Source organism: Tursiops truncatus, chromosome 15 (genome assembly GCF_011762595.2).
Source record: "Tursiops truncatus isolate mTurTru1 chromosome 15, mTurTru1.mat.Y, whole genome shotgun sequence".
Taxonomy (NCBI): Eukaryota; Metazoa; Chordata; class Mammalia; order Artiodactyla; family Delphinidae; genus Tursiops; species Tursiops truncatus.
The window spans coordinates 41,047,619-41,060,795 of NC_047048.1; the positions used below are offsets into that span (position 1 = coordinate 41,047,619).

Sequence of the window (13,177 nt, forward strand, 5' to 3'; positions counted from 1 at the left end):
TAATTTTATTACATTGTAATGGTTTGTCCTTTAAATGTGGGGATAACACTAAATTTCCAGTTGGCCATTATTCTCTTCTTCCCTTTAGGCTTTTTGAATTGAAATATTAAGAAAACGATTTGCTCGATTCATCTTGTCAGAATTTATGGCCAAATTTATAAAACTTACACATTTTTTAAAGAAACTTGTTTTCATGCATTATAGTACCTTTTCAAAAATCACTTTGACACTATGAAGTGAACTCAAATGCCTTTTATGTTCTTAATTTACTATAAAAATAAAAGTGACATTTTTAGGACATTAAATGACATTTTAGAGGGCCGTGTTGAAAATGAACTAATAAAGCCAGTTAATCCATACTAAATATTAAAGAAACACATTCTCCAGTTTTGAAAGCTACAGGATACTGAATTTATTGGTTGTCTAATATTAAAATTTTCAGTTTAATTTTTTAAATTAATGTCCTTCACGGACACACGCAAATGTTATTAGCACTAAGAGCCATTTTCTTATACAAACGTGAACACTTCGCACGCACAGAGACTTGAACCAAAGATAACACAAATATTTAACACGAAGAACTTTGGCATCTTTGCTCCCTGAATAGAAAAGAGGGTTCCCTTTATGTCAGGCTTCTCACCAGCCAGAGTAGGGGCTTTTCTGAGTTCAGGAGTTGACTAGCACTGTCATTATTTATTCTATTTTCATGGTAGTAACAATAACAAAGAAAATAATAGCAATAATAATAATTATTATTATCATTAACACTTAAGTAGCTTTTCCTCCGGACCAGGCACTGTTTGAAGCACCTTCCATTTCTTAGCTCGTTTAATCCTCACAACTTGAACACTAGATTAGGTTATAAATCCCAGGAAATCTTTACCTACTATTTTTAAAGCTTAAAAATAGCGAGTATTTAGAACAGTAACTTTTAGCTCCTGCAGGAGGACAATTTGGAATGGAAATGAAGGTTGTATTTAATATCAAGTCATTTTCTTGAGAAGGAGAGAATTAATACACTAAATGTCTAATTAAAAAACTAAAAAAAAAAAAACCCCAAAAAACTCACCTTGTATTAGTAGTTGCAAATAAAATCAAGTCACTGTATCAAGCACTGTTAAACCACCACTAAAGGCAGGGCAAAGACAGAAACGGAAGCCAATCCAGGTCCCGGCACTCAGGCCCTGGATGGTTCCGGCTGTTCCCATGATCGATGCCAATGGACCCGGCTGAACTGACGGGTGGCAAGGCACGTCCATTGTTAGAAGCCCCGCCATGGGCCGAGCCATGGAGGCCCAGCTCTTTAGGACTTTTCCACGATCCTTCAGGACTGACCCCCGTTAGCAGCGGCAGAGGCAAGGCTGGATCCCGTACCCACAGCTACCCACAAAATGCTAGATGTGACAAGGGGCTCATTCAACTCTTATTGTTATTCATCAACATGCCCCAAGTTCTAAATGACAATTTCTTTAAATTATAAAATCTTAAAAATTAAAAACATTTAAAAAACCATACGTGTCTTTACATTATAATTTTCAGAGTCTCAGTAATAAAATACAGAATTCTGTGCTCCTGATGAAAGATTCTTTGAAAATCCCAATTCATATTTAATTCCTGTTTAGCATGTGTAAGTCACATACATGTAAAGTGGCCCCTTTAGCATACTGGTATCACTGTTTTTCAGTAACAGCGAATCATACGGCAAACGCCTGTACGAGCCAGAAGAATAACGCGGTGAAAACGTACCTCGGGTTTCTTCGTTATCGCGATAAAGAACATGTGATTCTTCATGGGGTAGATGATGATTGAAACGTCTCCGAAGGCGGTGGGGATGATCCCCCTGCGGTAGTCCCGGGAGTGTTCAGACCAGATGATGTGGACCTCGTCATTCCCCAAGTGACGGAGCTGCAACGGCAAATTGGCTCCTTATTAATCAGAGCGATAACAGCACTTTAGGAGGGGTCGTGGCTTACAAATTGAATTATTATACACAGAGGCAAAAATAATTCACCACCAAAAAAGGCTACAACACCGATGCCTTCTGTGGGGATTTTAAAAAAGCACAGGTACACGAAAAAAACACAGCTCGCCCTGCTATGAAACACATTGGAACCGAGAGAGAGGCATGTAAGCATCGCAGGTACAAGACCTTTTCCAGGATTTGTTAAAAATTTAATTTTACTCCTGCAGCAAAGCCTGACGCAGTATGTGGCTGAGCATGTTTCTACACAGTGGATGGTGTGAGACTTTTATTCCACATTACAGTAGAGCTTCAGTAGGCTCTGAATTCAATGGTTATTAAGAAAAACAGAAGATGAGTGTAAGAGAACAGAAGCCATTATAATACAATCCTTACCAAATGCATAAAAACTAGATTTATGACAAACCATTAAGTATGTATAACACTACCTTTGTTAAGAAACTAATGTGTAACTTAAATTTCATAAGAGACTAATACCAAGCACTAGTACCTAGCATTTGAAGAGTGCCTTACTGTAGAGAAAGTCTGTTCACACATACATTTTGTTCAGTCTTTCCACTAACTCTCTGAGGTAGGCCACGTTATCTTTATGCTGTCTGATAAGGAGGGGAGGGGGCTCAGGAAGGCGGGGCACACCCCTGCCACGGTGTAGGAGGCAGGGCGGCCCGGAAGCTGGCTGGGGCTTCTGACCCACCTGGCCTCCACTGCCCATGGCCATCTAAGCTGTAGCCAGGGCAACTGCGCTGTCACAGCTCAACTCCCCCAGCCCTCTCGTGTATCACTTTATACACAAGAGGTCACGTGGTCCAAAACCAAGTCTGAGACTCCTGGCCTCTCGAGGAGGGCTTCCCATGCCTCCAAGGAAGGGAACCTGTGAGCATCCCTCAGGGCCCAGCTGGGTCCAATGCAAGAACACCCTCGACAAAGGTCCTGCACAGTGACTGTGCGTCCCAGGCTGGAGAAGGTGCAGGTGAGGTCATCTGGGCAGGCCTGGCAGTGTGACTCAAGCAAACTCGATTGTAAAGGTTAAAATGCTGGCTGAAATTGAAGTCCTAAACCCACAGAGGCTGACTGGTGAAGGCCCTTGGACGCCTCCTAAGGATGTGACATCCTGGCCCTGCACACACTGCAGAAGGAGGCCATCTACCACCATGACAAAGTGTGTCCTGCTTCCTAGCTTATTTAACAGGTGAACCCTAAAAGTGACTAGATTCGGAGGCACTTTAGTACAGCAGAGATGTTATGTCAAAGCTAATGCTTTGGTTTTGTCTTAAAGTATAAAAAAGGATGCTCTGAAGTACTATGTATTTAAAACACTTTAATATAAATACAATTTCTTTATAGACTCTCTGACCACAAAGGGAAAACCTGAGATCACCCCAATAGGTCTCCTTTCTGTTTACAAGGTCACAAAGGAGGCTGGTTTGCTGCAATGCCTGCTTCTCCCTCCCTCTGTCACACCTCTGGGGACCACTGTACCTCTGCACCTACGGTGAGGTGCGATCTCAGGTGGCTCCTAGGTGAGGCGCTCTGTTCAGCTGAGTCTGAACCTGGGCTCTGCGACACATGCCACTGCAGGCGTTGAGCATGAGCCACGACAGTGCAGAAAAATTCAACGGTGTCTACAACTTTCAAAATGCAAAATCACCCAGTACATGTCTTTTTCCTTTTCCTCCTCTCTTACATATAAACACTAAAAGGGTAGCAGGCAAAAGGTGTACCAACCCGTTACATAAATAGTTAAAAAAGAAGACCCTGGATTTTCACAGTAACACTAGGCATCTATCTCTTTCTTTCTCTATTTCCATTTTTCTTTCTTTTTCCTTTTCAGTAAAGCATGCAAGGAGTTCACGACGCACTCCTGAAATTCAATCCTTTTGGAGTCAAACACGTGGTAGCAGCTCACCAGCAGCACAATAAAGGCATGTTTTTGAGGGAAATAGGAGTAGTTTCAGATGGAAACTTTGGGAGGAATTTAGAGCAGCAGAAGGGGACTGTGAGAGCCGGGGCCGCCCCAGGGTGCAAACCCACTCTCCTCGCCCCACAGAGAGAGCCAACCTTCTGGGTAGTTTTGTGCCCCTTGATGCAGGGCTGGCATGAACTTCTGAATGGGACCAACACACCTACGGAACAGCCTTCCTGTGTGGCTGTCCCGCCACAGGCCAGCACCCCAGAACCTGGGACAGCTCCCTGGCCAGACGTGTAAGTTGCAAGGCATTAGCTCTGAGGTAATACGGTGACTATTGAAATGTTGCAGTTACCCTCCCTTTTCTAAATTAGGTAACTCGATTACATAACCCAATGAAGTCTCTCCTAATTCTGTTTGCAACTATATCCTCAGGACGGGGGCAAGGGAGGACATCATCACAGGAATGGGCCCACCCTCCCAGTGGCGATTCTGCAGGTGGTGATAACACGAGATTCATCATCTGAAAGCTGCTTTCAGGGTCATGTGCCTCAGACCTCCGCACGCGTCAGTTTAATTAGGCAACGCACAGAACTAAGAGCTGAGGCCACGGGACCGGTCGTTGAACAAAGAGCAAGGACACACCCTCTTCTGCCCACGACAAGAACACAGGCAGGTAAAACAAGTACGATCAACCCGGCCAAACTGTCAACCATGTCAGAACACACGGAAATACTCTGGAAGCTTCCAAGTGTCACTCGATTTAAAGGGGGTTTCATTACGGAGACGTTGTTTTGTGAGCTTTGGAGAATTCTGCCGACAGGCCCTCAAGTGAGAAACCCGTGCACACAAGTCACGTTGACCAGAGTCGTGTGTCATCTGGACGGAGCCGTCCTTCACGCCAGCTACTACTTCAAACACACAAGAGGCTCGGAACGAGCGCCCAGGGCTTAAGCCTTAAGAAATCAGCTCGTGTGCTGCCACTTCTCATCCTGACAGAGTTTTGCAGTCCCTCTGCCCGGGACTTTCTGCCCGCCGCTGCCAGGCAGCGCGCACTGTGACACTGGCCCTGGGACACACCTAATGGGCTGACCTCCTTCCCCGACTAATTGCATTATGGCGCCAGCTGGCTCCAGAAGGAGTCGTCTGTGTGATTGAAGAATTCCTGCTCCTCAGTGGGCCCGGCTGCTACTTTTAACTAAGTAACAGGCAGGCCTGACATCCCCATTGTTCAGCTGACAGTGTGCCCATCCTAAAATCTAAGTTTTATTTGTAAATTAACCAAGAAACTTCCTGCCAGAACAGTGCTGCCTGCAGTCTGATAATGTGGGCCTTTCATCCCATCCACTCGCACTGTATCACTGCCAATTTGTTTTTTATGTGGCTGGGCAGCCTGAGGCTATAAAAGCCTTGTAAGACATAAGTGCAATTATAGTCCTGGAGTCAAATGAATTGGACAAATCCAATAGCACAGCTCTGTCCCCACTCTGCAAACCCCTACAGCAGTCAGATTAGCTGTGAAAAATCTAATCTAGCTGGAGCTAACAAATTTCTGCAGTGAAGGATCAAAAGTTCAGTATGGGGTTGCCACCAGATTGCAGGGTTGAAAAAGTGCCCCCGTGATGGGGGCAGGGGAGAGCATGCATCACTTTAGAATTTTGCAGCTCATTTTTAAGCTGTTAGGGGCAATTTAGTCAGAATAAGTCAAGGAACTGTGGGGCTGCTTTTCCTGTGACTGATTTTTAGTTGAGCTGTGAGACATCCTGACAGAGTTTGCCACTAATGATGCTAAATCTTGGAGCTGCAAAAGGTATCAGCTGCATTTTGATTATTACAGTAGGGAAACTTACAACCCGGCCGAGCCCCGAAAAAGTATTCATAACATGGTGCTTTATCAAGAAAACACTGTCTTTTCTCAAAAAAAAAAAAAAAAAAAGACACTCTTACTGAGGAAATAATTTTTAAAATGTTTAAAATATAAAGCTGTCTTTTAACAAAATAGTTTTCAGTCATATGAAAATCATAGAATATGGTGACACATTTGCAGAGTAGCAGCGATTTACAAGGTACAGCCAATAAAAAGGTGTGAGTCTTGCCTAGGGTCTTGGTAATCTGAGGTGGCATCCCTGCGGGCAGAGTCCCCTTCGCTAAGAACGCCGCCGCCACCAAAACCTAAGATGTGGAGGCAGCTCCCCAGGCCCTCGGGAGCCAGCACGTGGCCACCGAGTGAAAGCCTGTCATGCTCTGTCCATCCGATACCCTCGGTCGCTGTGACAGGGATCTGCTCATGCTGTGACCCAACTTCTCAGATACCACTAGCTCTGCCGCCCACCGTGTACATGGTCCAGACGTCTGTGGCTGCAGCGATGAAAGAGCAAAACCACGGAGGAGAGAAATGAGGCAGGTGCAGTGAGGCCCTCTGGCCAGTATCAATCACCTGCCTAACAGGCCAGGAGGAAAGAGTCCATCAGACCGGTCAGCAACAACGGGGGCTGACGGGTAGGGATGCTACGGCACCACGCTCTGCCATTTCACAGGCCTTGTTCACCTACTGCCCAGCAACCCTGGGACGTGGGCTGTGTTTTTAATCTCATTTAATAGATCGGAAAACTGAGGCACAGGCTGGTGAAGTACCTTGAGACACACTTGAACCCTGGCTACAGCCACCATGCTAGACGCGCCCCCCCCCCCCCCGCCCTCCTGCCACCGCCCATCAGGCATGGGAATGGTCTGCTTTCCACCCACCAGTTACTGCCCTAGGTTCCTGGCATCCTTGCAGGAAGAGAGTGGGTGTGAGACAGGGATTCCGGGCTCTGCCACCCACCAGCAGGCGAGGCCCAGATGTTCTCATCTGCAAACAGAGACGTGGGTCAGATTCCTAGGCTTTCTCCCCAGAGTAAAAAGTCCTCTTCTCTTAGGATGTCCCTCACTTCCTGCAAGTTACCTGAGGTGGACATCCTGCAGGTTAGAAAGCATAGGGGGAACCCTGCAGAGCTTTCTCAGAGGTGGAGGAGGTTTCCTTTGAACTCTGGAGAACAAGAGGTGGGGGCCCGAGAGGAGGGCAGCCAGGCAGCAGCGCACCTGCGCTTGCCATCTTGACAGTCGTTTGCTAAGCTGCCCCCCAGCAGCCCTGGTTGGGGGGCCCCTGCTTTTTCTGACCCCATCAGTACAGGGTCCTTACGTCAGATGACCTTGGCCAACCCGAGAGGTTGACAGCATCATTTTCTCTCAGTTAACAGTCATGTGAGAGAAGATCCAAAGTTAACAACATTTAAGACCCTTCCTTTTCCTAAATCTTAATCTCAGGATTTAAGACTTAAACGACTGATTGCTTTTCATGCATTTCTTTACCTAGTTTGTGCCAAGCTGGATATTTCAGACCCATGACAAGTGTAGCTTGAGGAGAGCGACCCCAAGGTCGCATCCAAAGGAAACCAGTCTCCATGTACCTCAGGCCATGGCCTTCACTCTGTCCCAGGTGTGCCTCACCTACAAACCAGGGCCGCCAAGCATGGTCCCCAAGGAGGCCCTTTACCTTTTTGGTGAGCGAATCATCTGAGTCTGATGGCATCCGAGTTGAAACGTGGAAAATCACTTCCACGGTCGAGGTAGCATAGTAGGGGGCAGTCTGGCCTGTGCTGCCGTTGCGTTGAAGTCCGCCCATGAACCCGCAGTGGGTTGAGAGGTCCACCTGACACAGGCACGAGGGAAAGAAGTGGAGGTCAAACGGGAGCCGTTCTTATTCACTTAGCAGGAATGCAGAGTTTTTAAAAAATCTAAGTATGTTCATTTTTGTAGTTTTCTGATCATAAGCAAACGTAATACAAAGTTAGATGACATTGGGCTTCCCTGGTGGCGCAGTGGTTGGGGGTCCGCCTGCCGATGCAGGGGACGTGGGTTCGTGCCCCGGTCTGGGAGGATCCCATGTGCCGTGGAGCGGCTGGGCCCGTGAGCCATGGCCGCTGAGCCTGCGCGTCCGGAGCCTGTGCTCCACAACGGGAGAGGCCACAACAGTGAGAGGCCCGCGTACCGCAAAAAAAAAAACCCAAACCAAACCAAACCAAAACAAAACAAAGTTTGGTGCATATTTCTCCAACTTTATCCCCTCCTATACATAAATATGTATATATGTATAGACACACACGGAGCTCCCCTATTGCTGGATTTGTGGGATTTTCTGTTTTCTCAAACCAGAAGGAGCATTCAAAGCAGTGTTTCAGGTCAAGGGGTACAAAAGTTTCCAAACTTAACAGCCATTCCTAAACTGCCTTTCAAAAGGGTTGTTCCAATTTATACCACTGCCAAAAGTCTCTGAGTTATAATTCTTTTTCAAGCTATGTGTCAATGTTCACTTAGTCAGTGCTTAGATTCCATTTTGGTATTTTCTTTTTTTGTTATTTACTTTTCATAAACTACTATTCTTTCAGTAAAGCACCTGTGGTAACACAATTAGAAAAAGAAAAAGAAATGGAAGAACTTCTTCTGTGCTAAAGACAATCTATACGTACACTGAATTAATGTTCTAATCTTTGCTTAAAACTCTAGTTAAGAAATGTACGGTTGGGCTTCCCTGGTGGCGCAGTGGTTGAGAGTCCGCCTGCCGATGCAGGGGACACGGGTTCGTGCCCCGGTCCGGGAAGATCCCACATGCCGCGGAGCGGCTGGGCCCGTGAGCCATGGCCGTTGAGCCTGTGCGTCCGGAGCCTGTGCTCCTCAACGGGAGAGGCCACAACAGTGAGAGGCCCACATACCGCAAAAAAAAACACCCAAAAAACAAACAAAAAAGAAATGTACGGTTTAAAAATGTTGGTTAGGACTTCCCTGGTGGCGCAGTGGTTAAGAATCCACCTGTCAATGCAGGGGACACGGGTTCGAGTCCTGGTCCCGGAAGATCCCACATGCTGCGGAGCAACTAAGCCCGTGTGCCACAACTACTGAAGCCCATGCGACTATAGAGTCCATGCTCCGCAATAAGAGAAGCCACTGCAATGAGAAGCCCGCACACTATGACGAAGAGTAGCCCCCGCTCGCCGCAACTAGAGAAAGCCCGCGCGCAGCAACGAAGACCCAAGGCAGCCAAAAATAAAAATAAATAATTAACTAATTAAAAAAAAATGTTGGTTAAATAGTAAGTATATTCTATGACAAGAAGTCATCTTATTGGTAAGAAGAACAGTTTATTGAAAGTTCAGTAACTCTTTTAGACTAAAACCGACTTGACATTTCAGAAAGTATATGGTCTTGACCTTGAAGTACCCTTACCCTGTCCCCACCTCCACATCGGTCCCTTCGCTAACACTCAGCTCTCAGAGGTAAGTCTCGCTTAGGCACCCAGAGAGTTTCCCACAACACAGATAACCAAGAAACCAAAACAAAAGTAAGAAAAAGTAAGAAAATTATTTCAGATATGCTGATTTCCATTTTAACTACTCTGAATTCTTTTAGATTCTGGGAATATGTTCTGGAGACAGATATATGTGTGTGTATGTGTGCACGAGTATAAATGTATAGATGTCTTTTGGTCAGAGTATGACTTAGTAAAGAGAAAACAAAATTTTAAAATATCAACCATCCTGGGATCTACCTTAGGGAAACAGGTTGAGAGCTAAACCATCATGGCTACCGTCAAGTCAACTTTTAACTTCATCCAACTCTTCATTTTTCACCATTGATTTCTTTTCCAGCCTCCACGTAGGGACCAAAGCCATTGCTTCCCTGCCCACTGTCCTCTCTTACTACACACTGTCTATGGCTGGGAGAGCCGACCTGACTATTCAGTTCTGATGAAAAGCAAATGAAATCATATTAAGAAGAAAGTTAAGGGGAAACAAAAGTTTGTGTATAAAGTACAAAAATAACTGATAGAAGATGTCAAATTCGATATATTCTTCAACTCCAGAACTCTACCCATGCTATATTTGAATGTAAAAACCTAAGTAAAAATTTAGACCATGAATGACTAGTTTACATACATCCTTAAAAAGTGCTGATCGATAAACGCCTCCTGAATGAAATGAATTACCTCCCATCCCAGTCCAGCAACAAAGTCTTCGTACGCTCGGCTTCCTCTTTCATTGGAAAGGATCGAGCACTTGTCTTCTTGGCCGTCAGCAACGTAAAACACGGCGATTTTGTGCGTTTCACGGCTGTAAATTTTTAGATTTAAAGGAGTTAGAATACTTACGTACAAAGTTTTGTTTTACTGCTGCCACCTATGCTTCTACTACACAGCTTACACTTGCTGAGAACTTACAAGGGGTCAGGCACTGTTCCAAGAAGGCTCAACACACGTCTCATCTATCCTTGCAGACGCCCTAATGAGACAGGTCTTATCATCACCTCCTCATGGACACGGTGGAAAGGAGGCACAGAAAGTGACAGAAAAGCACTTGTAGCAAGCAGGACACCGGGAGCTGAGACAGGGCAGCCTGGGCTCCTGAGGCCACTCTCTCACAGGTATGATGTACGAACAGCATGTAAGAGCACATGGCTTGACAAATTCTCTCCAACTTCGGTAAAAATATACCTCTGAAAGCATTTCAGATAGGTATCAGTTGTGAACAGATCCTTGTGACCACACATACTTCACTTCTTCCTACACTTTGAGATAAGGAAACCGGGGAGCTCCCTGATTGGAACTGTAAAATTGGCCGAGACTTTGTGAGAAATGGAAACTACTTCTTCAAAGCAGAACACACTTAGGTACTTTCTCTGTGAGGGGCGGCACCCTCAGGGTGGACAGCTGTCCAGGGAAACTTCTTTGGACATACAAACTGTTCGTCCACTTCCTCCATGATGGATTTGGGGCACTTTGCTGTTAAATCAGGTAAATGTGACACCACTTTGAGGAAAGCAGCCCTGTTTCTTAACCTTTTGTGCATCTTAGCATGGTCCTTGGTGCATAGAAGTTGCTCAGTTAAAACTCTGTTGAATTGACCAGAGATACGATGATATATTTGAACATATCAATAACCATTTCTATAAACTATACCCTGGAGTAAAGTGTCAAAGTCACTAGACCTACACCAAGTGATCTGGAGACAGTTCAGAGGCAAAGACACCGCTCTTATTGGACCAGAGCTTTAATCAAGAACCATTCCGCAGCTCCATCACCCAAGACCTTGACTCCAGTCTCTATGTTCTAAAATTTTAGATTATCATTTCCAGAGCAGTTCCACGCTTCTCCTGATTTCTACCATACACTTTGAAAAAATCTCATAGGAAAAACTACCAAGCACTTCAACAACATGGAAATGTTTCTGTTGCCTTATCGTTCAATACCTCAACATTATAATCCGATGGGACATCAATAGTGGTGGAATCTGGGCTCTGTATTTTAACATATTCTCCAATATCTCCTTCTGCAGGAATGTTATTTTTCTACTTAATTAGCAGAATGAATTGAAACTCAACTGGAAAGTCATAAAAATAAATCAAGGAGAAGAGTACGCTCCTTTTATTTGTCTAGATAGCTTATTCATGTCCCTCCATAATTTACATGAAATTACCACACTTAGAGGAGAAATTAGAAAATATAGAAAGGAAAAAGAAGAATTAAAAAAAACCACTAATGGGCTTCCCTGGTGGCCCAGTGGTTGAGAGTCCGTCTGCCGATGCAGGGGACACGGGTTCGTGCCCCGGTCTGGGAAGATCCCACATGCCGCGGAGCAGCTGGGCCGGTGAGCCATGGCCGCTAAGCCTGCGCGTCCGGAGCCTGTGCTCCGCAACGGGAGAGGCCACAGCAGTGAGAGGCCCGCGTACCACAAAAAACAAAACAAAACAAAAAAACTCCCCCCAAAAAACCCACTAATGTTCTTTGCTTCTATGTTGAAATCACAATTGTTACTACTTCAGGATGCATTTTTGCATACAAAATGAGAAGTCTATCTTGTGTTCTGCCACTAATTTTTTCACTTAAAATATCTGTGAACACTTTTTTTAATTGTATAAAATATACATAACCGAAAAGTCACCATTTAAACCGTGTTGGAGTGTGAACATTTCTATACCGTGTGCTTGTATAACAAAGTTACTAATAACGGTTGTGTAACATTCCATTATATTAATATTCCATATCCTCAGTCCTTGCTATTGGACATTTAGGTTGCTTCCATTTGAAAGACGTTTTCACATTATCTTTGGTATGTCCTTAAAATAAATTCATGGACGTGGAGCCTCGGTCATTGCCCACTTTTAAGGCTTTTGAAGTGTACTGTCCTGCTGCCAGTGGGGAAGGTGGGTGTCCTGAAGGCCCTGACGGACACGCTGGTGGGGTGCTGCTCTCAGGGGAACAGACATAGGGGGTGATGGATGCTAGTGGGCGGTGCTCTAGCAGAGACCTTGTGCTCTCAGCCTGTCGGAAAGCTTGTCCTCAGGCACGTGGAGCCCAAAACTGTGACATCATTTCCTTCCAGACTGCAGGCAGGGCTGGCCAGCAGTCTGGACTCTGACTAGCTTATTCTAAGAGCTGTAATCATGTGGGGTCTTGGATGGTAAGAGAGGTCATAACCTATGAACTAAAAGACAGTCTCTTTCAACAAATGGAGAGAAAAGGATAGTCACTCAATTCCTTTCTGCAGCTCTGTCTATATATTTAAAAGTCCTCAGCATTTAATTTTTCTCTATTCTATACACTTGACATACATAAAACAATCTCAGGTTTATCTGAAATGATTTTGTTTGTTCTCCTTAAAGTCCAAGCTTTTTATGTTGTAGCTGCTTACAGGTCCTCATCAACTCAATGTGGAGCAGAGAGAGCTCGGCCCGGTGACTGTGTGACTGATGGAGGTGTGAGCAAAGGTGACCTTTAGCCGTAAACACTCATCAAATTTCACAGCCTCCAAAATGTTAGCGCCGCAGAGAGCCTGGGAGGATGCAGAAGCTGTGTCTGGCCTTATTAGAGCCAGGCTTTTGCAATGACAATTAGCAACATCAACAGCACTTCATATCCACAAGCTGCTGGGCCAGTGCTCGAAGGAGCAGGTAATTCAGGGCCACACGTACAGAAAAGCAACCATTTCCTCTTCCTCATTAGAATGAGTTTTCTTTCTTATTAAGAATAGACCAGAATCGCTCAGTTTCCTTGTGCTGTCACGTTAAAAAGCCAAACAAAGAAACACGACTGTAACTTTCACTTTACCATGTGGTGGCAAGAGGTGTTAATATTGAAAAGGGGAGCCTTCTTTAATCTGTATGTACGTTCATCACATTATTTACAGCTTTGCTAACTTCACAGTATACAAATCGTAGCTGTGAGGTGGTCTCTCCTTTTCCTAAGAACATGCTAAGCA

General features: G+C 45.0%; 1 protein-coding gene across 6 annotated transcripts in view; it reads right to left on the reverse strand.

Annotated features, from left to right (window-relative positions):
- The window catches only part of RALGAPA2 (Ral GTPase activating protein catalytic subunit alpha 2), a 281,557-nt gene that overhangs the window by 91,522 nt on the left and 176,858 nt on the right, over window positions 1-13,177 (reverse strand). For all 6 annotated transcript variants that reach the window (XR_012326196.1, XR_002174846.3, XR_012326195.1 and 3 more), the window contains 3 exons: window positions 9,910-10,033; window positions 7,423-7,578; window positions 1,747-1,905 (listed from right to left, as the gene is read on the reverse strand). Coding sequence is in view for 3 of the 6 variants with exons in the window: in XM_019927549.3 (XP_019783108.1) it covers window positions 1,747-1,905; window positions 7,423-7,578; window positions 9,910-10,033 (439 nt within the window). In the remaining 3 variants the exon portion in view is untranslated. The remainder of the gene's footprint in view (window positions 1-1,746; window positions 1,906-7,422; window positions 7,579-9,909; window positions 10,034-13,177) is intronic.